This window comes from Pleurodeles waltl, chromosome 7, assembly GCF_031143425.1.
Source record: "Pleurodeles waltl isolate 20211129_DDA chromosome 7, aPleWal1.hap1.20221129, whole genome shotgun sequence".
NCBI classification, from domain to species: Eukaryota; Metazoa; Chordata; class Amphibia; order Caudata; family Salamandridae; genus Pleurodeles; species Pleurodeles waltl.
This window is the reverse complement of record NC_090446.1, coordinates 1,374,187,476-1,374,213,571: the sequence shown is the minus strand read 5'-3', so window position 1 is coordinate 1,374,213,571 and position 26,096 is coordinate 1,374,187,476. Positions and strand designations below refer to the sequence as shown.

At 46.1% G+C, this 26,096-nt stretch overlaps 1 protein-coding gene across 2 annotated transcripts in view; it reads right to left on the bottom strand.

Annotated features, from left to right (window-relative positions):
* Nucleotides 1-24,671, bottom strand: part of LOC138246339 (ferritin heavy chain B-like) — a 33,542-nt gene extending 8,871 nt beyond the window's left edge. The window contains exon 1 of one of the 2 annotated variants that reach the window (XM_069200851.1): nt 24,526-24,671. In XM_069200851.1, coding sequence (XP_069056952.1) covers nt 24,526-24,636 — 111 coding nt within the window. In that variant the 5' untranslated portion in view covers nt 24,637-24,671. Of the gene's footprint in view, nt 1-2,863; nt 3,244-24,525 lie in introns of those variants that run through there. The other variant, XM_069200852.1, reaches the window with a different exon arrangement.
* Nucleotides 24,672-26,096: the final 1,425 nt, after the last annotated feature.

The following is a 26,096-nucleotide window of genomic DNA, read 5'->3' as shown; positions in this document are numbered from 1 at the left end:
GACATCCACAGCAAGGAGAAGGAAAGGAATCCAGTAGAAACCTTGGACACAGCTCAGGGCCCTGGACTTTGCAGACGATCTGGTCCTACTCTCCCATACCCATCTTCAGACGCAAGAGAACACTGACAATGTGGCAACCAAATCAGCGCAACTTGGCCTCAACATCCACAGGAGTAAAACCAAGATCCTGAAGGCTAACACTGCCAGCACAAGTGCAGTCACTCTTGCAAACGATGCACTGGAAGAAGTTGAGGCCTTCACCTACCGTGGCAGTGTAATAGACAACCAAGGCGGCACAAGATGCAAGAATCTGCAAAGCAAGGACTGCCTTCACTCAGCTATAGAAGATCTGGAGCTTCAAGGTTCTAATGCTGGAAACCAAGATCAGGCTTTATAACACCAACCTAAAATTGGTCCTTCTATTTGGAGCAGAAACTTGAAGACAAAAGTGACGACCACCAACAAAGTTCAGACCTTCATCAACACCTGTGTGAGGAAAATCCTACAAATACGTTGGTCAAACACCTTTAGCAGCAACGACCTATAACAGCAGACTTTCAAACTTCCTGATCATGAAGAAATCATGAAACGATGCTGGGGCTAGATAGGTCACACCCTCCAGAAGCCTGTTTCAAACCCCAACAGGCAAGCCCTGACCTGGAACACTCAAGGGAAAAGGAAAAGAGGATGGACAAGAGAGACCTGGCGCTGAGGCCTGGAGGATGAGTGCAAGGAGCTAGGTACGTCGCACCTGGAGTCAGACTGAAAGAAAAGCCCAAGACAGAGATAGCTGGAGAGTCCTGGTTGATGGTTGAAGGGTCAGTCTCTGAGATGTACCATAAAATGTAGTCTGTTGCAGTCCACACGGGCTGTCATTGTGAGGAAGCAAGGTTTGACTGCTGTCACTCCAGTGGGGACCTCACCTGTGAGACCATGGCCAGTTGATTCTGTTTGCAGTCCAACCCAACCCTATCTACTCCAGGATATGCCACACCTTCCAGACAGGCTGCGGTTGAGTAGGGAAGGGGACAAGGGGCATCTCAGACCCTAGATAAACCCCCACTCAAACAAGCACAGCCCATTTGCGGGAGCTGGAAAGGAAACTCTAGCTCAGTCTAGGGCCTGTGGTCTAGAATCCCAAGGCAGTGTGGTGTGACAATAGTCTCTGAGTTTTGGAGGCACTCAACAGCATCAAAGTCATCAATCAGTTAGTTGGAGCACTCAAGACAGAGCACCATACAGAGTTCAGTTTTATCAACTGCGTGATGTGGTTTCTCTCCCTCCACTGCTGAATGGTCAATGCCAGTCACACAATCATGGGCACAGTTGTAACTGTGTGATGTGGTGTTATATTATGTGTGGGCACACAGGACTTACTTCATTGTCGGACTCTGTCGTGCCCTAGTATTCTTTTCCTGGTAACCCTACGGATCACTCTGTGGCCAGAAAGAAGCCAAGGTGATCCTTTAGGCCTTGTATAGGCAACTGGTGGCACTCTAGGTCAGTGGGAAGTCCTAGACCTGTGACTGGCAGGTTCAGTCCTTCTCTTATACTCCTTTTGCAGGCATGGTTTCAATATTCTTTATGTGCCATCCTAGCAACTTTGGAGGAGCTTCCTTAACAGTCTTTGTCTCCCGGTGATGGTAGGGAATAGGCAGTGATGCTGTAAGTTTCCAGTGGGACAAAGCCACAACATGAGCACAAAAAGGAGAAATGCTTTCACACCTAACATTTGTCAGTCTTTTAGGGGCAGCAGGTCTGAGGCAACATAAAGGGCAGGCCCTGACAAAAGTTAATCCTGCACTTGAGAGGCGATTGCCGTCTCCAGAGTCCCCACACCTTCCATCTACTCTAGGGGGAATGCTACAAGAAAAAACAAAGGCACGACACAGCAAAAGGTCCCTGCTGCACTTCTAATGGGAGCCCAGACTCCATCTTCCCCACACTTCAGAGTCTGATGCTGCACAAAATCTTCAGGAATGGTAGTAATACACAATGCTAGTCTGCTGTCACTATGTGCTGGAAGGTGTGAGCAGAGTGCTCACTGTGCACACGAGGTTAGCAGTGCCCTTACTATAAACATGAGGGTGTGAGCAGTGTAGTTGCCCTATACAGGAAGATGTACTCAGTGTGCTCACTATGTACAGGGACGGGTAAGTGATGTATTTGTTTGTTATGTACAGGAAGGTGTAATCTGTGTGACCACGCATTATGGTCACTATCTACAGGAGGATGTAAGGAGTGGAATGTAGCGTGCACTCACTATACAGGGGAAGCTCTACTGGTGTCTTCACTGTGGACAGAAGGGTGTACGCCCTGTATTGACTATGTACAGGAAGATGTAAGCAGTGTGTTCACTATGTATGAAAAGGGCTAAAGACCGTGCTCCCAGTGCACAGAAAGGTGTAAGCAGTGTGCTCAATGAGTGCAGGAAGCTGTAAGGATTGTGTTCACTATGCACAAGAGATGCAAGGAGTGTGCCCTGCATGTGCAGGACAGATGAAGCAGTGCTCACTATGAACATAAGGGTGTAAGTAGCAGGCCCACTCCGCATAGGACGGTGCGATGAGTGTGCTCGTTATACACAAGAAGGTATACGGAGTGTACTCACTGACTACAGGAAGCTGCGAGCAGTGTCCTCGCAGTGGACCGAAGGGCGAACGCGGGGTATTGACTGGGCAGAAAGATGCAGGGTGCGTAGCTATCGTGGATAAGTTAAGAATGGAAAGAATGGAGGACTTAGGGCCTTGAATTCACCCACGAAGAGAGAGGCACAGGAAGGTGTACATTGTGCACTCACCATGATCAAATGCGTGTAGGCATGCACTAACCCAGTGCAAAAAGGAACAGGCTGTGCACTCACCATGGACAGGTAGGTGTCGGACATGTGCAGCTCCAGGTTCACCAGGCGGTTGATGGCGACCTCGCAGTCGTGGCTGTAGTTGTGGCGCACCTGGGACTCCATCGCGACAGCGGTAATCACGGAGGCGCGCGAGGGACTTTAGGAAGAAGTAAAAGTCAGAAGGAGAGCGAGGTAGAGGGGCGCGCGAGACGATTCCGTCCAATCACTGTTGACGCAAGAATCCGCCCCGGCACCGGTGTGAGGCGCCGGGGCGCGGAGGGGGCACTTATACCGGCGCGAGCAGTGGCGCAGGTGCGCCTGCACCAATGGGGTGCCTGGAAACGGGGCACCATGGTGAGCCCCCGGGGGAGGCGAGGTGTCCGTGCACGCGCCAGCTCTCAGGTTCCCATCCCTATCAGGGGCTATGGAAACGGATGATGCTCATTTATTTATCAGGGAGACGTGATATGACCGGCCGCGCCCAGGGCGTGGCTGGTACCCGGTGTGCTCACCAGGATCCAGGCTCCGGTTCGAAAGTGAGCAGTACAGACTCTCATCATTCTGGGGTCGGTTAAATGCTCATCCTTTGCAATAACGGTTGTTTTCTTGAAAGATATTCAGAAATGCAGGTTGGGGAGCGCAATGATGGCAGCACAAACGCTGTGCAAACCATAGCACTTAAAACAACTCGGTAGGGTAAAAAAACAAATGCAGTCCTTGTCAGGTAACTTGTCAGGTAACCCGGCCATCCACAACCCTAGACAGAACGACCGGAAGTTTGCGGCATTTAGGGCTAGACGGCATGCGGCAGGATTGCCGGGGCTATGCTGCAAGCATATCAGCAGCGTATGGTTTGATATAGAATTGATCCAACACATTCTGCAGCTAGCATTAACTAGGTAGCCTGACATGTTTTAACAAACATTCCAATGAAAGTATGCACGCGCTACACAAAATACACGTTTCTTAAGGCTAGGATACACAGAAACTCCTACTCAAGTTGTAATTCGCAAAAATAACAACTTTGTCGTGTATGGAAACACTTAATGCCCTTTCATGAACAACGTGAGATCTATTGCCCCGCTGCAGGAGGCAGAAACGCTTTCCCAGCCCATCAGTTGGGGATGTCAGTCTACACTATCTGGATGAAACAGTCGCCTCTTTCAATGCTCGCATGCACGAATCGAAGCTCGAAAGGCCGTTAGTTAACTTTCATGGTTTTTGTGCTAAAGGCTGGAGATTGCGCAGCCCGTTGAAATGAACCGGGTATGGCGACATCACTCCATTCACAACAAAGATTCAAGAATTGGATATGATTGTCTAACGCCATCGCAGATATGTAGATGACGCTCCCGGGAAGAAAGCGTTATGTCATGAAAATAATACATTTACACGACTTAGAGTAAAGTGGTTCAGCTGAATTAAATATGTCATCGGGCGATTTGTTTTTAATCTGTACTCTCCCGTTCAGCAGGGTATTTTTAGGTGTGTCTAGAATCAGTTTTCAATCTGTAGGCTGTGTGCATTGGAAAAGTCGCTCCCACCCCTCTTTTGTGCAAGGCTCATCATGACTCAGCATACACAAGCTATCTCTTCCTCACCATGAATTAGCAATTCTTACCGCGATGAGCTAAAACAATATCGGTATCATGTGACCCCCCTTGCAGCCGCCGCCCATCAGCCCATTCACCCTGCTACACAATGCGGTGGGTCGGACAAGGTGACCTTGAGGATGAGTCAAGCTCTCCGAAATATTGCGTGCTTGCTACTTCCAGCTGTTGCATCAGCGTGTACTCATCAGCACTTCAGCCTTGACTAGCTGAGGATGTATGTTAGGGGTGGGCGGCAACAAATTAACAGGGAGAGCCAAGGGTCTGATTTGGCCCTTAGAGCCTGTGCACGAGCCAAGCCCTGAAAATGTTTGCTATGTAAATTGTACAATAAATATAATGTAATATACAGAATATGCTGAGGTCTATTCAAGATTCAAAAAAGTGTATTTATTTAACATGTGGAATCTTTTTCGTTAATACTTCTTCACTCAATGGAAATGCACTGAGGAATAAAGTGATAGTTTTTAAACATGAACAGTTAGCGAACTAGGAGGCAAAACAGTTGCCATGTAAACCTTGTAGGGGACCCCTATTATTATAGATCAACACTATAGTCTATGAACTCAAACACAATAGGTTTTTGTCACATATTTGAAAGTACTTTCATATGCAAAAGAAGCTTTGGCAGAATAAAAAAATGCCTTAGGTCACACAATTTAAGCAGGGAAGCCACAATTTATCCAGGTTTTGTGGTTTCTCTTTGTACCAAATAGCTACTACGTGGGTATCTATTTCTCTCTCCTTTTTATGTTAACACATTGTTTTTGCCTCGTAGCACATTTTTCTGCATTTTTTACATAAAGTGTGTTGTCAACCACACACTTCCCTAGCTCCGTGGGACGACTCTGAGCCTATTTAAATATTATTTATGGCTTCTTCTGACTTTGACTCTCAGGTCCTACAGAGGTGCTAATAAATGCAAAATGACATCAGCGGAGCTGTGGGTGTGGACAGAGATGTTTAAGCATGGACGTCATTTAGGGGCACCAGGGGTGGCAGCTGCGACCCCTGTCTTGCCCTTTGCCCCTCCACCCGCTCCCCCCCTCCCCCGGCTTCAGAGGTACAAATTTCAGTGCCAGGAACACAGTGGCAGCATAAGGACGCCAGTTGGTGCGCCATTCTCTGTCTTCTGTCAAGTTGGTATTACATTTAACAGTGAAGAATAATATATTATTCACTATTAGCGTAGTAAAACTTGAGTACAATTAGCTGGAATGTGCCCTTCCACAGCAGTTGAGATAGCTAAAAAATGCTTTAAAATGTACCTTGTGTGCGTGCTTCCGGGTCAGAGTGTGTTTATGTGAGTATATGTAAGTTTGAATTTGTGTGTATGTATAAGTATGTGTGTGAGAGTGAAAGTGCAAGTCAAAGGGCATGAGATACCACATCTGCTACTCCTGGCATTTTGGTGAATGGACGTCTATGCGTTTAAGGCATTGGCAAAGTGGGAAATTGCCTTCGGCCTCCACCTTCCAAGGGGCCCTCTAAGACATGATCTTTCTCACTATTTGAACTAGGGGCCATCTAAGAACATGATCTTTCTCACTATTTGAGCCATGCTTACGCTACGCTATTTCTCTATGTAAGCTTCTATCCCTGTCTCTGTCTACCTTTACCTTTGAATCTTCCTTCCCATTGTCATCTGAAGGATTTATGGGTCCCATACATGCATATTTCAACTGCTTATGAAGGTTTCTCAAAGTTTAACATATAATTCAGTATTTTTTGGCACCATGTGGGCTTGAGTTATAAGGAAATGGTAAATGCATCTTAAAATTTTCCTCAAAAGGGGCTCCCAAAATAGGTCTTGCCTAGGGCCCCCAAAATCATTAACATGACACTGGGTGTGGACTGAGAGTTGCTAGGACAGTTGAGCACAGCGAATGAGAAATTATAACACTGACAAATAAAAAAGTGAGAGTCAAATGGATTGAATGCACAAGAGGAATATACATGGAAAGGAGATGAAAGGAAGGAATAGTGGCAGGAAAGATAAAAAGGAAGGGTGGAACGAAGGAGATGAAAGTAGAGGTGGGAGGATGGAATAAACAATAGAAGTAAAGTAGGAAGGAAGGAAATGAAAATGAAAATAAAGCAATAGAAGAAAGGATGTGATTATACATGATAACATAGAAGATAAGTTGGAAGGAAGGATAGAGCGACGGGAGAATGACAGATAAGATGCCAAAATGGAAGAAAAGATGAACAGAAAGATGAGAAAAACAAGGATATATTCTAGAATGGAAGAATTGCAGTAAATAAGGAATGTAAGGAAAGATGGCAGGATGGAAGGATAGATCAATGGACGAGTGAAGGAAATATGCAGGGACAAAAGGTATATAAAAGGCTTTTTTAAATATAAGCAACATCATCTGACATTTTGTTTTAAGTCTTTCTCAGGGAGACCACACCATTCGCTTGCTTATTGAAATTAGGGACAAGGTTCAAAGTAGGGGGTATTGTATTTTTCTGGTTACTCCCATCACTCAACCCAAAGGTATTGAAGTATTTTACATGAGCACCAGTTACATGATACAAGGTCACATTCGTTTTTTTTAGGCACAGGAAAATTAAGTGATTTGTCCAGAATTACAGGATGTTGCAGATATTCAAATCTGGGATCCCCATCCCTAAGTTGGCAGCGATGTCTGCAATGCCACATCCTGGGTAGAGGGATAGGGGCAGGCAGAAGGCACATCAAGACTTGGCTTGTCATGAGCTGGAGTATCCAACAGGACATCAAGCTGGGTCAGAACCAGGCTTCAGGCTCAAGCCTATATTGAGATTTCAGTGGCTCGCCCAAGTCTAATGGATATATGAACAGGCTGTGTCTGATGCTGGGCTGGGTTGTGCTGGTCTGGGACACCACCGATGAACTCAGATCCAGCAGGCTGATCTCGGGTCTGGGTGGGCTGAGGAGTAGGCACACCACACATTTATCTGTACAGGCACATTCATGAGCTGCTTCTGAGAAATAATGTTTATCGTACCCGTTACCGTGCCAGACCCTCAAATACTGAAATATTATCACAGGTTTCTCTTCAAAACCATCTGCAAAACCTATGTGTTTTAAGCCAATATATTTGAAAAATTGTGCTTTCGAGTGAATAGTTTTATTCGATGTTTGAAAATTGTTTTGTTGGAAACCCCCTTGTCCTCGAAGCATCCTCAAGAGGTTTATGATTGTGTAGGAAAGTACCCTCTTTCTTGGCATGGTTACCCCCATTTTCTGCCTGTTGTCCGTGTGTTTGACTGTGTTCACTGGGGTCCTGGTTAGCAGGACCCCAGTGATTATGCTCTCTCCCTTCTCACTTGGTAACTTAGTTACTGTCACCCCACATTTGGCATACCAGTGCCCCTATGTAAGTCCCTAGTATATTGTACCAGGGGATCCCCATGGGCCACAGTATGTATTATGCCACCCATGGGGAGCTCATACAAAGTGTTCTGCAGGCCTTCCATTGCAGCCTGCGTGAAAGGGTGCATGCATCCTTTTTCACTATAGGTCACGGCACCAGGTCACTGTAAGTCACCGCTATGGCCGGCCGTCCTAGCCCAGAGGGCTGCGTGCATGTACCTGTGTGTGACAGCACCCCTGCACTAGCAGAGGTGCCCCCATGAACTCCAGTTCCATTTTCATGGACTTTGTGAGTGTGGGGATGCCATTTTATGCTTGTACTGGACAGAGGTCAATTCCTATGTCCAGCTACATAATGGTCTCAAACATGTCAGAATCAGACCCCAATAATGTTGCCAATGTTAGAAGTATGATTCCATGTTCTCTGGGGGGCCCCTGAGAGGATCCCCAGCATTTCTCCTATCAGCCATCTGGGGTTTTCTGGGCAGCCCAAGCTGCTGCCACCCCCCAGACAGGTTTCTGCCCTCCTGCTGCTTAAACAGCTGAAGCCCAGGATGGCAGAACAAAAGATTTCTTTTCGGAGAGGGGGTAACACACTCTCCCTTTGGAAATAGGTGTTACATGGCTTGGGAGGGGTAGCTTCCCCAAGCCACTGGTATGCTTTGAAGGGCACATTTGGTGCCCTCCATGCATAAACCAGTCTACACCGATTCAGGGACCTCCAGTCCCTGCTCTGGTGCAAAAATGGACAATGGAAAGGGGAGTGACCACTCCCCTGTCCATCACCACCCTAAGGGTAATGCCCAGAGATCCTCTAGAGGGTCCCTGGGTTCTGCCATCTTGAAGCCAAGGTTGGCAGGGACCTCTGGGAGCATATGAGTGGCCAGGTCAGACAGGTGACGTCAGAGCCCACTCCTGATAGGTGGTCACCTGGCTGGATGACCAATCCCTCTTTCAGGGCTATTTAGGGTCTCTCTCTTGGGTGGGTCCTCAGATTCAGTTTGCAAGACTCCAGCAGGACTCCTCTGCAACCTCTACTTTGACTTCTAGCCACTGGAACCGCAACTGGACCCTCCAGGAACTGACAGTCTGCATCCACGACAAAGACTCTGCTTGCAACATTGTTTCCACTGCTCCTTCGAGCTTCTGCAACATTTCCCCAGCTGTGCATCCTCTGAGGACAGCAAGTCTTCAGCCTGCATAAGAAAGAAGAAGGAATCTCCCTTGGAGTGAAGGAGTCACTCCCCTGCAACCACAGGCACCAACTGCAACAACGACCGTCTGCGTGGATCTCCTATCATCCTGAGCTGCGTGGATCCTGCATCACGACTGGTAGTCCAGAGTAGTCCTCTTAGTCCTCTCTGCCAGCTGTCCAACTTTTGTGGAGGTACACCCTTGCCTTCCCACGCAGGACAGTACCTCGTGCACCGCGTCTCTTGCAGCTGCCAAGGCTTGTTTGCATCTCCTTTAAGGGATCTTCAGGCTCCATGTAGCCCAAGCCCCCAGCACTCCTTCTTGTGATGCACAGTACTCTGTGTGCTTCTCCTGCGGCGTGAGACCCTTCTCCACTAGTGCTGTGTGGGTCCTCTGTGACTCCTGGTTCCTCGTCCAGTGGGTCACCTGTGGGGGCTGCCTCTTCTTCTTAACACTCTATGCCTTGCTGAGTGTGACCCTAGGACTCCCCCGTGGGTTGAGTCCTCCTGGACGTTGCTGGTCCCTGGCAGCTCCACTTTTGCTTCACTGCGACTTCGGCCTTTGCCAAGGCTTCAATCATCCATCCGGCATGGCACGTCAACTGCATCCTCCAGGAACTCTTTATCTGCTCCAGGACTGCATTCCTGACCGTCTTCGTCCTACCGTCAACCAACTCCTGCATCCACAGCTGGGTGGGTAGTAGCTCCTGCTCCTCCTGGACTCTTCTGTGACTTCTGGACTTGGTCCCCTTCTTCCACAGGTCTTCCTCTTCAGGAATCCACTGCTGGTTTCCTGCAGTCTTGTCTTGGTGTTGCATTTTCTTCATTTCCTTCCTTCTGGGTGGTTTGGGGAAAATATATTAATTTACTCCTTTCCTCCTGGTCACTAGGGGGCACTGTGGTACTTACCTTTGGGGTTTCCTAGTACCCCCAGCTCCACTCTACACATCCCACTTTCCTAGGTGGGGGTCCTGTGTTCGTATTCCATTTTTTTAGTAGATCGTTTGGGCTCCCCCTAGGGTCACTATTGTTTAACTGCATTTGCACTGTTTTCTATCACTTTCTATGCCTATTTCTGATAACTAGTGCACATATTTAGTGTGTTTACTTACCTCCTATTGGAGGGTTGCCTATCTAGGGTCTTGGTACTGTGTTACTGTAATAAAGACCCTTTATTTTTGTAACACTGAGTGTTTTCTTTCATGTGTGTAAGTGCTGTGTGACTACAGTGGTATTGCATGAGCTTTGCATGTCTCCTAGATAAGCCTTGGCTGCTCATCCACAGCTACCTCTAGAGAGCCTGGCTTCTAGACAATGCCTATATTTTACTGAGAGGGGATACCTGGTATAAGGTGTAAGTGCCTTAGGTACCCACCACACACCAGGCCAGCTTCCTACAGATTGTACATTATATTTTTATTTATATAGCGACTACTATCCTTGCTGAGGCATTGAAGCACTTTGTGGCAAGTAGTTTGCTATTCCAGAATCAATGTAAGAGTTTAAGTTAAATAGTTGGTTCATTAGTAATACGTGCTTACTTTTTTCCATGTCGATTAGTTGTGGTAAGGTTGTTAAACTTGTGATTTTGAGTTCTCAGGTGTTTAGTTGTGTTTTGAATGGGTATAGAAAGATGGGAGTGGGTTAGAAAAGGGAAACTATTGATTGTTATTGGGAGCAGTATACATGTACATACGTTAGTTGGGTGTATTGGCTAAAAGGAAGGGGAGTTTGAAAAGGATGTTTGGGACCTCATAGTAGTCAGAAAGGATTTGGGATGAGTCCGAGAGAGGAGGGATGGGACCATGGGTGAAGGGAATGGTGTTTAAAACAAATACATTAAATTAACATATATATGTATAGAGACATACTATCACATTGAAATATGTAATGATATGCATGTATGCATATTAAGCTATACGCACGCCACTCAGTAAAGTTTTAGTAGCACGCCCAGATAACTTGTGTATGTGTCTGTTTTACTCCAGGATGATCCCATGCTGACTTAAAGGTGGGACTATTACTCTAGGACAATCTCATGAGTAGCACTTGTTGAACACTTTTGCAATATGTGAATGCTAATAAATTTTATTTTTTAAAAGATGTACCCGTAAAGTAGATCAAGACTAGAGAAAACACCCAGAACCGCTCTGCAGGTGAACTAGAAACGTGGTTGGGTACTTGCGCAAATACCGGAAAAGCACTTGTAAGGCTGCCTGCACTATCCTGTACTACAAAACAGTCCAGGCGGGCACACTACACTGCTATTTGTGGCTAAATTTTTATTTTAAAAGGGGCCCCAGTAGCCAATCATAAGGGTCCAACAACAGAGGCCTGTTCTGATTGGTGGATGGCAGCCAATCAGATGTGCTGAAACGGAAGGCTGTTGAGTTGTTACACGCTTTTGAGAAAACATTACTATGCTATGCTAGGGGATTTATAAAGCGCAAGGCAACCTGAAGGCATCCCAGAGCTGACAGAAAAAAAGACCCACTGCACCCTTACCAGAGGCGTCAACTAAAAGATCAGTTCTTAAATAACCAAGTCTTAAGGGGTTTTTGGAAACTCAACTCATTGCTCATGGATCGAAGGGCCAGGGGAAGGGCATTCTAGAGCTTGTCTACCTTTAAGCCAAACAACCGTCCTCCCCTTTTAGTTCTTCTGATAGAGAGGGTAGTGGCTAGATGTGACTTGGTAGATCTCAGAATCATTTGGGGGGCACAGTGGGACACCAGTTGGCAGGAGATGGGGGGACTGCTCACCTAAAAGGTTCTGTGCACAGTGCACAAGGATTTAAATCCAATCCTTTGTACAAAAGGCATCCAGTGGAGATCAATCAAGCCCTGCCTGGCTGATTAAAACCTAGGTATCCCTAACAACAAGCGTGCAGCTGCATTTTGCATGACTTTGAGTTTAAGGATAACTGCCTTGGGAGCACCTAGGTAGAATGAGTTTCCATAATCCAGGCATGAAATAATCAAGCCTGGACTACCAGCCTTTTCGAGGGCTGAGGAAGTAGAAGTAGGATCTTGCGGAACATACGTATGGCTCCAAAACAGGTGGCAGCGAAGTTGGTAGCCTGGGTTTCTATGGTCATAAGTTTTGCTAACCACACCCCCAGACTGTTTATGGCTGGTTTAGGAGAAGGGGGAGGGCTGAGACAGACTGACCAGTCAAGGGCCCTTGGGGGATGGGAATTACTCCCAAGGATCATGAGTTCTGTCTTGGCTCCATTCAACTTAAGGCAAGGTGTGCTCATGTAGCTGGCAACCTGCTCCAGGCAGAGTCCCAGGATTGACATTGAGGGATCAATGCTTGGGGCTAGTGACAAAACCAGCTGGGCATCATCTGTGCAAGAGACAATGGAATCCCCAAAGTGAGCTATGATATCCGCCAAGCGTTGCAGGCACACGTTAAACAATGTAGGACTAAGAGAAGACCCTTTCGGAACTCCACAGGTAACTGGAAGAGTAGCAGATAAGCAGGGCTTATCAAAAACCTGAAAGGATCTATCTGTCAAGAAGAAGCCAATCCAGTTTGGGGGTTTTCCTCGGACACCTGCCTTATGAATTCTGTTTAGGGATGTAGGGTGATCAACGGTGTCAAAGGTCGCACTGAGGTCAAGAAGAATAATACCAACTGTGGCTTCTAGGTCCAATCTCTTTTTCAGATACTCCACCACCACAAAAGAGAGTTTTTGGTGCTGTGCTTAGGCTGAAAGCCGGTTTGCGTGTGGTGCAGGAATGAATTGACCTAGAGGAATTCTGAAAGAAGCCCATTAACATATTTTTCCACCACCTTGCTTATGCCTGGAAGCAGAGATATAAGACGAAAATTCTGTGGACATATTGGATCAAGGTTGGGCATTTTTAGAATGGCTTTAACCATGGCGTGGTCTATGGTTGAGGCAACAAACCCTTCTCCAGGAAAAGGTTGACCATCTCAAGCAGGGTAGAGAAAATAGTCTCTGCACCAAGAGGAAAAATTCTCGAAGGTGCAGGATCAGGAGGGGATCTGGATTTAATTTTGCTAAAGGGGGCAGTAAAAGTATCCAGGGAGAGGGGAGGGAATCCCAACAGATAGGAAGGATTAAACTCCTTGATGACACGAGGGGGACTGAATTTAGCAATCCCGTCCCTCCTTTGAAAGGGGAGGTAGATACCAGAAATGCTATTATTAAAATAGGTGGTCAAAGAGTTACATTTGTCATTGGAAGGTTCAGAGAGTGGTATTCTGGGGTTAGATTCCAACAGAGTTTTAGTGATCTTAAACATCTCTCTAAGGGAGGTGGTCGCTTCTAGAATTCTAGCTTCATAGTAGGAGGCCTGTGCCAATCTAATTTCTTTATGATAGATCCTGACCGTTTTCTTATATTTTATTTAGCTCCCCATAATACTTCTGCCAGTCCCTTTCTGCAATCTTGCACTGACTTCTTTTTATTTTTCTGAATGAGCCTCTTCTTGGAGGTGGTAAGGACAAAAGAATGATTTAATCACTCTATAATCCTGGAAATGGCTTCTTGTGGATCAAAGCCCAAAGGCGGAATGGTCTTACTAAGGATGCCTGTCCACTGGTCACAATTTAACTGTGACCAACACCTGTCTTCCTGGGCCAGAAGTGTAGGGGATGGAATTACTAGCCTCGTCCCTGTCTGCTCATCCCGCCAAACAGTCTCTGAATGTGTAGACCAGCAACTCATTTTGTAGCTGTTCATTGATTAAATTGTTCTGAGCATTGTAAATGAAAGAGGATCCAAGAAATGGCATCTTCTCACTTACCCTCCATGACCCCGACCTTCCAATGAGGACTGCAGGATAGAACAAGAGGCCTTCAGGATTGCCACTTTTCCTACTACAGAGTAAAAGCTATAAAGCATAGTTAAATGTTGTAGTTGGGGGGGCAGGGCCACCAAGGTTGAAGTCACTTGGTAAAAGTTGGGGTGCTATTGCTTTTTCCTGGGCTCATACGAGCTCCCAGTCTAGCCTTATCAGCAGGGAGCCGGGCTCCTCTGTGCTGGGGTGATTGATCTGAGAGACGCCTGTGCCCGGATCTCCCAGCTCTTACCTTTCCCAGTATTGGATGGTTGGGCTCTGGGGTGACGGGGCTCCAGGGTGTTCTGGTGAGTCTTCGTGTGCGTATTGTGAATGAACTAAACATACATACGGGGTGGCACACAGCTCTGCACATAAATACTCGAATGAATACTTTTGGTTTTGACTGCCTAGTTTACAGTTTCACCACAATGCACTCTTCCATCTTCACTGATGAACTCTTAAGAGCCAGCCTCACGAACAGTAGAATACCTTCTACTGAGAGTATTATAAATGATCAACACTGCTCTTCATGGCTGTTTCCTCAGGTCCTTTAGGTAGAGCTAAGAGTAAAACCAAAATTGATGGTAAGTTTTAGAATATAAGAGTGATTAGCAATAAAGTAGGTTCACCTTGTGTTTCATGAAGTGCACACATCTGCTCGTTTTTTGGTTCATTGTTACATCATATATGTTTTACAAACTATTTTAGTATCTATTTTAATATCTATACCTCTTGGAGGTATAGATGAGAGTTTTGCAGTACAGCTCATGAATTTGCCCTTCCCTTGCCATTATAGTTAGTAGTCCATTGCCGCACGCTTCCCATGGCCTTGCTTATGAGTGACATAAGCCAGTGGGTGTGTCTGGGTATGCCATCCAGTCCACTGCTGTCTATCAACCTTTGCGGCATGTGCTGTAGAGAGATGACCACCTCTAGGTCCTTGAAGCTACATCTTGACAGTGATTGCAATGATGGGGACTGGGTGTGACCAGAATATTCGTAGGCGTCCTACAGAGGCGCAGTTTAAGGCCAAGTAATAGTCATAGAATGGACCTGGTTAATAGACCAGAGTAGTTGGAAACAGGGTCTGCGACGTCCACACAAGTGCGGCCTGCATTCAGGGATCCTTCTAATTGACTTATTCACCTGACTAAAAACCCCAATCAAGAGCGAATTCTCATGGACTAAGGTTAGAGGCAATGTTTGCTGGGTCACCTCAAGTGTGATTGTGGACAAACCACGTCATCTCCCTATGCCTGGAAGTGTAAACATGTGAAATGTAAATATGTGCAAGGCCAACATGTGGGAAGCATCTAGTCAGTGTTTCTAGTACTGTCCCTGATACATTTCCGGTACTTCCCTCATCTACTTACTGTAACAAGATCTCGGCTGCAGCCTGCACAGCGCCGTGTTCTCTGAGTAGCACCTCGAGTTATAACAATGTTCTTCCTGAAGCAGTCTTCTGTTCCTCGGGTACATAGTACATTACAGTGTTGTCAATGGTGTTCCCCGGGGAGCCTCTGCTCTGCAGGTTTGTAGCCCAGCTGGCAGCGGCGCCATCACACATGTATGAACACAGGGGCCACGGGTTTAATTCAGACTTAAAAATCCCTGTAGGGTAAGCACCTCATGAGGGCGAAAGGGAGTGTGAGAGTCATTTTAAAACCCTTGTGGCATAAGTATAACGGAAGAGAGCGGGGCACGCGCGACAGACGTTTCAACTCTTAAAGGTAAAGTACATTAGAATAGGGAAATAAACAATGAGAAAATTAAAGACCGTAACCCTCTTACCAGTGGTCTGATAATTCCATCAGGCCCATAACAAGTGTGTCTGGGCCTGTTGGGATTATAATATTTGCAGCAAGACCACAGCCCTTTGTAGGTTCACCCAGAGGTTTAATCTGCTGCAAGAACTCAAAGTGTCCGGATGGGATTCTAAGGACAGACATGTGGAAATCAGCAAGATGAGTTAGCATGTTATTTCCCAAAACTCATAATTCCCTTCCTTTCCCAGTCTTTAGCGGCTACAAGTGGCGGCTACAAGCGGCTACCAGTGGCCCTACGGTAGACTTCCGGTACAGTTAGGGGTTATGCTTTCAGAACTGGGTAGTTTCTACAGAGGAGGGCTGATTTGAACATTTTTACTGGGCTTGATTTTGATATCCAGCCCAGTCCTGGTCATGACCCCTCCCTCAAAATTACATAATTCCAGGAGGACCACTGGTAATGTGGGCAGAGGCGTAACAAAGACCCCCGCAGCCCCTGTGGTGCGGGGGCCCCGAGCTCCAGGGCCCCCCTCAGTACAGTACACTGTGCACGAGCGGCACACCCCTGACTGGGTCCAAGGGGAAAATGTTCCCCTATAGGTTCTTTGCACGGGGAAGGGGGGCACTTTAAAGTTCGTTACGCCACTCAATGTGGATTACGGTATAAATATGGTATAGGAGACGTAGGACGTTATGACAGACCCCTGCTAGGGTCTTCATCGTATCCTATGGAAATGAGTGTGCCTCGGAGGCAAAGGGGTTAACAAATCTTTGATGTATGATGGAGCGGAAGACACGACCAGATCATTCTTCTTGCCCAATCGTCTTTGACTCCTGGAAGGCCTCAGGAGTACTCAATCAGGCAATGGTGAAGGAAGTTTGCATTTTGCTTTAGTAGGTAAAAAAGGGCTATATTCGGGCTGCGTTGGATCCCTCACAGTCTTGGGCCCCGGATAGGGTGACCAGGAGTCTCGGATTTGCCACCAGTCCCGGTTTTTGCTCCACTGCCCCGGCAGTTTTTACTAAATTCATTATGCATGTATCAGTGTATGATTAGGTACCCGCCATTTGGGAAAACAATTTAATTAGCGCATGCAGTAGTCTGTGCAAACGTTGTATTTAACGTATTCCCCTTAGTGCCTCAGTAGCTGTGTTTTCTACGTTGGTGAGCGTTGTCATTCTGCGCCCGAGAGTCGATGTTAGATTGTAGTCCTACTTCTATTTTTGTGAAATGTCTCGATTTCGGGTTTTAAAAATCTGGTCACCCTAACCCTGGTGTCCTTTTGTCTGCTGCACTATTAATAGTTCCACCCCTCCACTGAGGATACAAGTTATTGCCTTGTACTCCAAGTGAGGCCTGATTGATATGTTGGTTTCATAAGCTTCACAAAGCACTTTCCAAAAAAAAGGCCTCTAGATGGCAGCAACGTTCAAGACATTTGAGTCCAATGAACGCAGCCTGAAGTTGCTGCGGTGTCTGCCGTCTCATGACTTCGGAAGGGGGTTTAAAGGTTAGGAAGCAGTAATGACACCAAAGCGAAAAATACTGCAATAATGATTTGCACCGCTTTTAGGACACGCGATGCCTCTTTGCGTTACTTTGCGTCAGAGGGGTATTTCATGGGTAGTGTGTTTCATGGGTAGTACATGGGTGTTTCCATGCAACCACCCATGGTTTATGATGCAAAATCCTAACGACTAACAGCAGGCAGCGTTTTGCACCAAAAAATAATGCCAGTTCTAACACTGTCGCTTTTCATTTTTTTCTGATTTTGCATGTGTGCTGCACTGTACAACACACGTCTAAAGTTGGAAAAGTTTTAAAGTTAGTTTTAGTTTGCTATTTTGTACTGGAATTATACCTTTCCAATACAAAACGTATACTTCACTATATTACAAAGGTGTGTGCGTGGCGCAGTGCCAGCATTAGGGAGAGGGGAGGATAATGCCATATCTCCGTAGATATTGCACTCTCCTTGTCACACAATACAGCACCACAACTTTGGGTGCTGTGCTGCGTAGCCTGGCATCTTTGTAAATCTGGCCTGAAGATATATGAAGGTTTTACAACAGACTTGTATTAGTATTGTAATGCAGATGCGACGCAAAGTCCTTTTCAGGATTTACAAACCAATGCAAATTGGTATTTGGTTGGTTTGTAAGAAAAAGTAACACAAATCGGTGTAAGTCACTGCTTTTCATTACTCTACATCAAGGGAGCATTCCATGGGTGGTGCATGGGTGTTTCCACCATGCAACCATACGTGGTTTTTGACTCAAAACACTGCGTACTAACAATAGTAGGCAGGTTTTGAGCCCAAAGTTAGCACCACTTCAAAGGGAGCGTTAGAAAGGAGAAATGCTTTTATTTTTCCTAACTTTTCCCACTTTGCGTGTGTGTTGCACTATGTAGTGTTTACCATTGAAGCAGCTGCAAACACCAAAGCGAAGTGGGGCCTCTACGGAGACCCACACATGTCCATAATGATGTATCCTGAAGTCATGTGGGAAAAAACAATAAATAGAGCGCGTGGCTGGGCGGGCAGATGTCCCCCAGAATGCCACTGTATGAACAGATGCATGGCATCTGTGCTATCTGTTGCTCTTGTGTCCTGCGCTCATTAGTGGTCACGTTCGGCCCGCTACCAGCTCTGGCTGCACTGTAGTTTCTGGTTATTCATGATCACACACACTGCACAGCTCACATTCAATGTGAAAAAAGTTTTAGCATAGTATTTTGTACTTAAAGGGTGCCCTTCCAGTACCAAACGTATGCTAGACTCACACAGGCACCTTTGTACTATGCTGCAAAGGTGTTTGCTTGATTGTGCACCAGAGCTAGGGAGGGAGGAGGACGGTACCATTTCTCTGTAGATATGGTGCTTTCCTTCTCGCTCCCTGTCACGCAACACAGCAACTCTGGATGCTGCACTGTGTTGTTGTACATCTGAGCCCCAGCTAGGAGCGAGACATCTGATTTTGCCCCATTCCTGAAAGCCATACTCTAATTGGCATCAAGTAAATCCACTCCATATCATGGCCTACAGGCTAATTTATGAGCTAGATTGCATCACTCTTGCACCACGCAACCTGGTACAAGAGCTAAGTAAACCTTATATCTGATTTATGAAGCTACGCAAGGCCACTTTGCATGGTCCAGAGTGACTCCATAAATCTAGAGTAAGGCAACGTAGCACAAATCACTGCGTTGCCTTCTCTGCCCTGGATAGGCATTCCGTGGACGTTGTGTTGGTGTTCCCACGCAAGTCCCATGGTTTATGACACATTTCCAGATTTATCAGAACTGGTAGACCTGGGAATGCGGCAAAAGGATACGCCTTCTAAGTGAGGTGTAAGGAGGAGAAATATCTGTATTTCTCCCCATTACTTTCCCTTTCTATGTGTGCTGCTGCAGTACGCACAGAAAGAGGAGTACGCCTCTCAGGATCGCTTTTGTGCAGGAAGGTGCCCCTTCCTGCTCCAAAGAATCCTGCATGCAACGCAGGAACCCTTGCGCCATGGTGCAAGGATGCTTGTATTGGTGCTAGGCTGCCAAAAGGGCGCCAGTGCAGGGGAAAGGCGGGAATTGTTGCATTGCCTTGAATCCAGGGCATTCCTGCCCCTTTCCTGTCACGCGCTGCAGCACGGTGACTGCGTGACATTCTCGTACACAGGCCCCTTGGTTTTCTCGGCCAGCGACTGTGCAAGCAGCTAACACTGAAAGTGACTGATTCTTTTCTGCCCCAGTACAAACTTCCTTTGAGACTAGGACCGAACGGATTCCTCCAATCAGGACACGAACGATGCCTGACCCACTTGGATGTAAATATGTATAGTTCCTATCTCCCTGTACTACTAACTGTGGATATGTTTTTTCCACGACTCAAACTCGCACAGAAAATCTCCCTGTTTCATCGCCTACCTAGGACTGGAGCAACTTATTCAATTTCAACTGTTAAATCTCCTACATCTGTTAAACACCACATACTCTCTACTGATACCACGTGCAACGCTTCTGATGAAAATGTTACTGCTGCGAAATAAATGAAATAAATAGACATACATTTGAAAAAATAAATCCTGTGCTCCTTCAGCAGCAGGAGGGATGTCAACTGGGTTTGTTTCTGTATTTTTCACGGTTGGCAGCACAGTCAGCAAATCGCCCCCATATCTGCCGGTGTCATAAACCGCCCTATCGGGAGGCACTGAATTGTTTATTCAGCTCCTGCAGAGAAGCACGTAATCAAAGTTATAGCTGCTCTCGGTACGTGTAAAACTGAAACTCAAACTTAGCACTTTGAAACGGAAAGCTGGGGCTTTGCAACAGAATCACATGATTAGGAAACGGCACAATCACCCAAAGGAACACAACCGGTGCAGTCAGAAGAGACAGCGGGTGCACAAAACAAAGCCTGCTTGGAGTAAATATGTTTGCAGAGATGCCCTAAAGTAGCCTTATGGCATATGGCTGGGTAGCTCGCTTTTAGCAATCACAAACTGAGGTGGCACTTCAGTAATGTTTCTGCACGCTGTGGCTCTGTGCATACAGTTCACAATTTAGCCTCATCAGTTACACAAAACGTGGCTCAAGACAGGAAAATCTTTCCACGCCAGGACCCCGCCCCCCTCCCCGAGAGTTTCATTTGACCTCCCCGTGCCCAGGCCTTGTTCACCATCTCTACCGCCCAGATGTTCAGTCTGCAAAATTTTAATTTTATTTATTTTTATTTATAAGTTTTGTGTAATACTCATCACTGTGAGGCTGCAACAGTGTGCTATGGGTATGGACGAGGAGGAAACTGAGGGCTTTCTAGGGGCCATTTCTAAGGGGCAAGAAGTTCTTACAATAGAAGAGCCAGATGTGTAGTTACTGACCGGGGGCTACATGCAGAGTAGATGTGGTGGGTTTTTAGGACTCTAGTGAATTTAATGTCCTTGCTGACCTGAGGCGCAGATGAGGTTCAGAGTTGTAGACTCAGGTGCAAGGATCTTTCTCTGCAGCGCTTGTACAGAAGGGACAGTAGGTGCTTGGAGGCTGACATTATGCATCTGTTATTCCAGTGGAGCGGAGACACTAATGAGATAGTCAGCTGCTGAGTAATGAAGAGCTTTGTGGGGTATGTGCAAGGTTTGGAAGTCTGCTCGCTGTTTACCAGGTAGCCAGAGCAGGGCCTTCCTTCCAGCACTGGCATGTACTGAGCTTTACAACCAAGGATAAGCCAAACAGCAACATTATGGGGGCTGTTAAGGGTTCCAAAAGGAGTCTCACCTTTACCCGCTTGCAATTTCACAAGAATCTTCAAATAGAAGCTAAGTAATAGTACCGGGCCACTTTCATTTTGCATGCATTTGGCAACAGGGACAAACTTTAAGGCACTTGCATTTGACAATGGCATAGGTTGACAGGAAGGAGATCAGGTTAATATGGTGCAGTGAAGGACTGGAACTATTTGTATCTTTCCCTTGATATCCTGAAACACTGAAGGAGGATGCTATGATCCAGTTTAAACAGTAGCTCAAGTGGAAACTTTGAGGCTTGAGGTCTCTAGTTTTAAGAAGCTGTTCTTGGCTGTTCAAGATGTTGGTTTCAGTGCACTGACAAGGATGGGATCCTCACTGATAGAGAGGAGTGCATTCAGTTGTGAGTGGGAGGACACCACAGTCCTAAATACCCTGGTGAAGGATAGAAAGCTAGACATGGACCTGAACTCTGAAGTTGGCAAAGTCTTAACAGCTCCACAAAGTTTTGTCAAGGTGGGCACAATGATACAATTCTCGAGACTGCTGAGACCACCCCATTCCAAATGCATGGAACTTGACAACACTAGTGACAGGCAGAGCCTACCTAGCCACATCACTATTACACTGTCGATGAGGGGGTAAATTGATTTCATCATCTTTGACACTTCCAATTCTTCCTGACTTTGTAATGGAAAACACAATGCATTGTTGCACATTTTCTGAATGAGTAGGGAGCTGTCAGAACATTTGGTCTACAAATTCTCTGAAGAGTCTGAAGAGATTCTTGAAGGGTTGTCACAGTGTGTCATTCAAGCTATGCAATGTATTTTCTTTGCGCTCAGAAGAGTGGTTATGGCCCCTACATATAATGTAGTTGTCTGGTAATGGGTCGGTGGTGTCCTCAAGTGAGACATCAGTAAGCAAAGCTCTGTCAGGGCCTGCATGTGTCTTAATTCAATCGATGACTAGGTCATTCATGTTGCAGAAGGGAATAACACAGGCCCCTGTGGTCTCTGTGATTCAGAGGGGCGCCCTTTAGAGTCCCCCATTCAGCTTAAGACCTATGAATATCTGCAGAGCACCTTTATCTTATTCTGCAGGGGGCCCGTCATGTCACGTTACGCCACTGGTTGCAGATCATAGGGGGCTGGTGATTACAGCACCTGGGATGCTGTGTCAGTACCACAGTGCTGGGATGACTGAGCAGGTATGGGAAATAGACCTGTGTGGTGGGCTCTATCAATGTGGCGATCAATCTTATGTGGGGAGGAAAAATAGCTAGCATGGAATCACAAGTCTTCCATGCCAGAGCATGTGGTAATCACAAAAACCATGATCTGAAATAATTGCAAATCCATTTGTGGTGAGGGATAACAGATTATGTAGCAAAGTGAAAAGCAGTGGGCTCAGGTACACTGATACCAAGTGCATCTTGTCTATGGCAACCTATAACTATGGATTTCGTTGTAAATACTATACTTTCAGAGTGTAATGTAGTTTGCTGGCATCTACTGCCTGGCGTAAAAATGCTTTGCAGATACCAGCAGGAGACTGGATTGAAAAGAAAGTGCATCTCAGAAAGATGTTCTCTGTGCAAACCAGTCTCCAGCAGGCAAAAGTTATGCAAAATTGAGTAGTGCAAATGTATGAGAAATTCTCAAAATTTCTTTTGACATGAAATTCGAGAATTTCAACAGCATAATTAAAATATCGCCCAGGCATAGTTCACAGTTTATTTCTAAATTTTGATAAGCCTCCTGCGCTCACTTGGAGATTAAGCTCTGTCATCTAATACCGGCAGCCATAGAGAAGGAACAAAGCAAGAACTTTATAAGTGTCCACAATTTTAGCTATCCAAACTGAAACATATTGGATAGCCTTTTTAAGCCACGCGTGCAAGCCCTCTGGCGTGTTGTAATCTATCTGTGGGCTTTTAACCACACCCACCGCACGCCCATCACTGTCACTCGTTCATGGGCTTGCCTTTCAAAAATCCTTTGTTATCATTGGTAAATGCTTTACGTTTGTCCCTCTTTGTGGCAGTTTTGTTACCTCCTTGGCTGTCGACCCTGTTACATGGATAATTGCACGTTTGCCGATATGTTTGACTGCGAGTAAACTTCTTTTTCCTTTCGTGTCTCTCCTTCGCGCTCACGCTCATGGCGGCCGTGGCAATTTGAATCAGCTCGCTTATGTCAACTGTTTTACTTTTTTTTTTCAATTTATGTGGCAAGAAAAGTCCAGTTCGGAATTTACAACGCTAATAGCTCTAACTAGAACATTTGCGAGACCCATTGCACTGCAAATGCTTGTTTGGTTAGCCAACTACAGGGGAGAAAATCCTCAGAATTCCAATTCTATAATTCCTTCCTTTGAAGCACCACAGGTAGTCATGTTGACTTTACTAATTACAAAAGCAGTGCAAGCAGTAACGCTTCTTTAGAGGAGAACATATATCTTGTAACATTATTGTCTAGCTTCTGCAAAACTTGAGCAGGTGTATATATAGTAGGCTGACACTAAGACAAGGGCTCCTCCAGAGGACAACAAGTGTGGTTATCCACCAGGTACTGTGTTTTGCAAGAAGAGAAAATGTTCAATCCGGATTGATAAATCACTTTCCTACAGCTAATTTCTTAATTAAAATCTTCGTCTCTGCACCTACACATCCATCCCATCTGCTTAGTTTCTTTGGAGTTCTGTAGGGAGGATGACTTTCCAGGTCGGATCTTTAAGAAAGGATCGTAGGTAGAATTATGACAAGCATCTCAAGACCTTCCTCTTAATGTTTCAGTTCTGAAAACCCAGACGTCCAATCCTCACACCAACACACTCCAAAACAGCACGCACAAATGAGGGGCTTCGTTGAGAGAAACTTCATTATGGACACTGAATTCTGGCCTGGATGAGCAGCTCCTAGACCCATGTTGGACACTCGTGTTCTTCAGCATGGTTAGAGACATCTTTACGCCACTCTCACAAAGTTAGATGACACCTCAAGTTCTCAAGACACAGATCTCTCTCTTTGAGCCTTGCCAACCCTGTGCCATTTTGGGGACATGAGTTGAAGGAGCTGAGTGCGTCACATTAAGACTCACTACACGGAAGGAAGCACCACTGTGAAGACAACTCTTGGATCAAGAGCACATGGGCATAAGTGTCTTTAGCGTGGAAGGTGCAGTGGCACCGGGGCTGGAGAATGAGGACCCTAGTGCAACCCAATTATGGCTTCCTTTTACTACCCAGCCATAGGGACTAGGGTTTGTCACCCAGGCCAGGCCACTGCAAGAACTATTGATGGTCTGACTGTTCAATGAGAATCTGTAGTGCGCGGTTACCCATGGGTATCAATCGGATGCTTTTACTGCAGCAGGTAAGAGGGCAAGCAATACTTGGACAAAATTTGCCGTTAACTTGTGCCGGGGTTGCAGGTGGGAGGCACTGACATTTGTGGGAACTACAACTTTTTTTTACTATCAACAGACATTAATATAGAACAAAAGAGAGGAAGGGAGAAAGAAGGAGGAAGAGAAAGAAACGAGAAAGAGGCGAAAGTGGCCGTGAAAAAAGAACAAGAAAGTGTGATGGAAGGAGTCAGGAAGCAGAGGGAGGTGGAAGAAAGAGGCGTGGGTGGAATCAAGACAGTAGGAGGTGCCCATGGAGGGCTCCCTAGGCACACCTTAGGCCCCTGCACCTACCTTCCGGGTGAGTAGCGCCCTCAACAAATTGATTGATTGATTGATTGATTGAACTAAGCATTGTGCTGGGCGGAGTTGCCCCGTTTCTGGGTTGACCTGGGGGTGCCCCATGGAGTCTTCTGATGGCTGCTAAGGTCTCCACTGAAAGCTCTCAGGAGATGGTAGGACTCTGAGGAGTGGTATGTGGCACTGAAAGCAATCTGATCTTAAGGCCTGGGGCTGTGAGCACTAAGCCCAGAACAGCTGGTTGGTGTTCCCTGACTTTAGACCCATGCAATGTGAAAAATTCACAACTTTCTTTAGAAACCGAAAGGAGGAACTATGGTTTCTTACTTCCCCGTGAGTGAAACAAGGTACTTTTATTCCACTGAGTAGCTGCAGAGTCTCTGACGCCAGCAGCTGCAGGAAGTAGCTTTGAGTTTGTGGTTGCAGTTAGTTCTCACTGCAGCAAAGGTTGTTACAGCCCTCTGCAAGCGACATCATGTGCACATGGGTCATAGTGCCTGGAAGTGATGGTGGGTTCCAGGAAGATGTACTCAATGCAGTGGCACACACAGAAGTATTGTTGTTGATGTGTGGTTTCTTCCTGTCCACAGGTGAAGGATCAGCCACGCCTCTGTATCTTAGTTTTTGGAGCCTCACCATATCCCACCGCGTTATTTAACATCCAAGGGTTATTTTACCTATGGACGTTCATTGACCGGATGGTCCTTGATGCTTCTGCGACAATATTGGGAAACGTACTACACCTCATGAACTAGGATGAGGAATTATCTATTTATCACGAGAATAAATAAAGACTTTACCATCAAAATATTGAAACATTACAATGCACTGCTTTGGTATCATGGTGTTTTTTTCTAATTAACTGCGGTTTATTGAGCACATGAGGCAGTGGTTGATAATTGGATAATTAATTACAGTTTGGGGAAAATATTGTGATATATAAAAGTAAGTTATGTAAGACTCAATTGCCTGTCCTGATAGAGTAAGACAATTTATTTATCTCCATGACGGTGGGTGGGAGCTGTAGCATGGGCCTGATTGGTCTAAAGATAACTGGGAAAATACAGACAAGGAGAGGCTGAGTAAAGTCTGATAGTACAGATAAAGGTTCCATCATATTAACCTAATTATGCTCATTTATTGACCTCTAAAAGATGGAAGGTTAAATCGGTACTACTGGAATTCTGACTAGTAGGAAACATCCTGGCCTCGGTAGCTAGCACAAGAACCACCAGAGCTGTAGGCAAATAAATGAAGATTCTCTCCATCTAAAGAGCCATGACCGTGGATAGGGTCGTGTTATTGAGAACATATTGCCTCCTCCTCGCCCACCCTGTGCACAGATGGAAAAGTCCATATTCTAAGTAAAATTCAAGTGTGATAAACAATCCTTATCTCCGAGCTCCGTAGTCTCTTAAAGTGGATTCATGGGACAGCGACAACAACACCCTGTCACAAGAGCACGCCAGTGTGTTCTAGTGATGCACGCTCGTGGCAGGAGGCTTGTCACAGGGTGTCACCAACATTCCATCACGCGCCCGACTCGTGGTGTGGTGCAGTTGCAC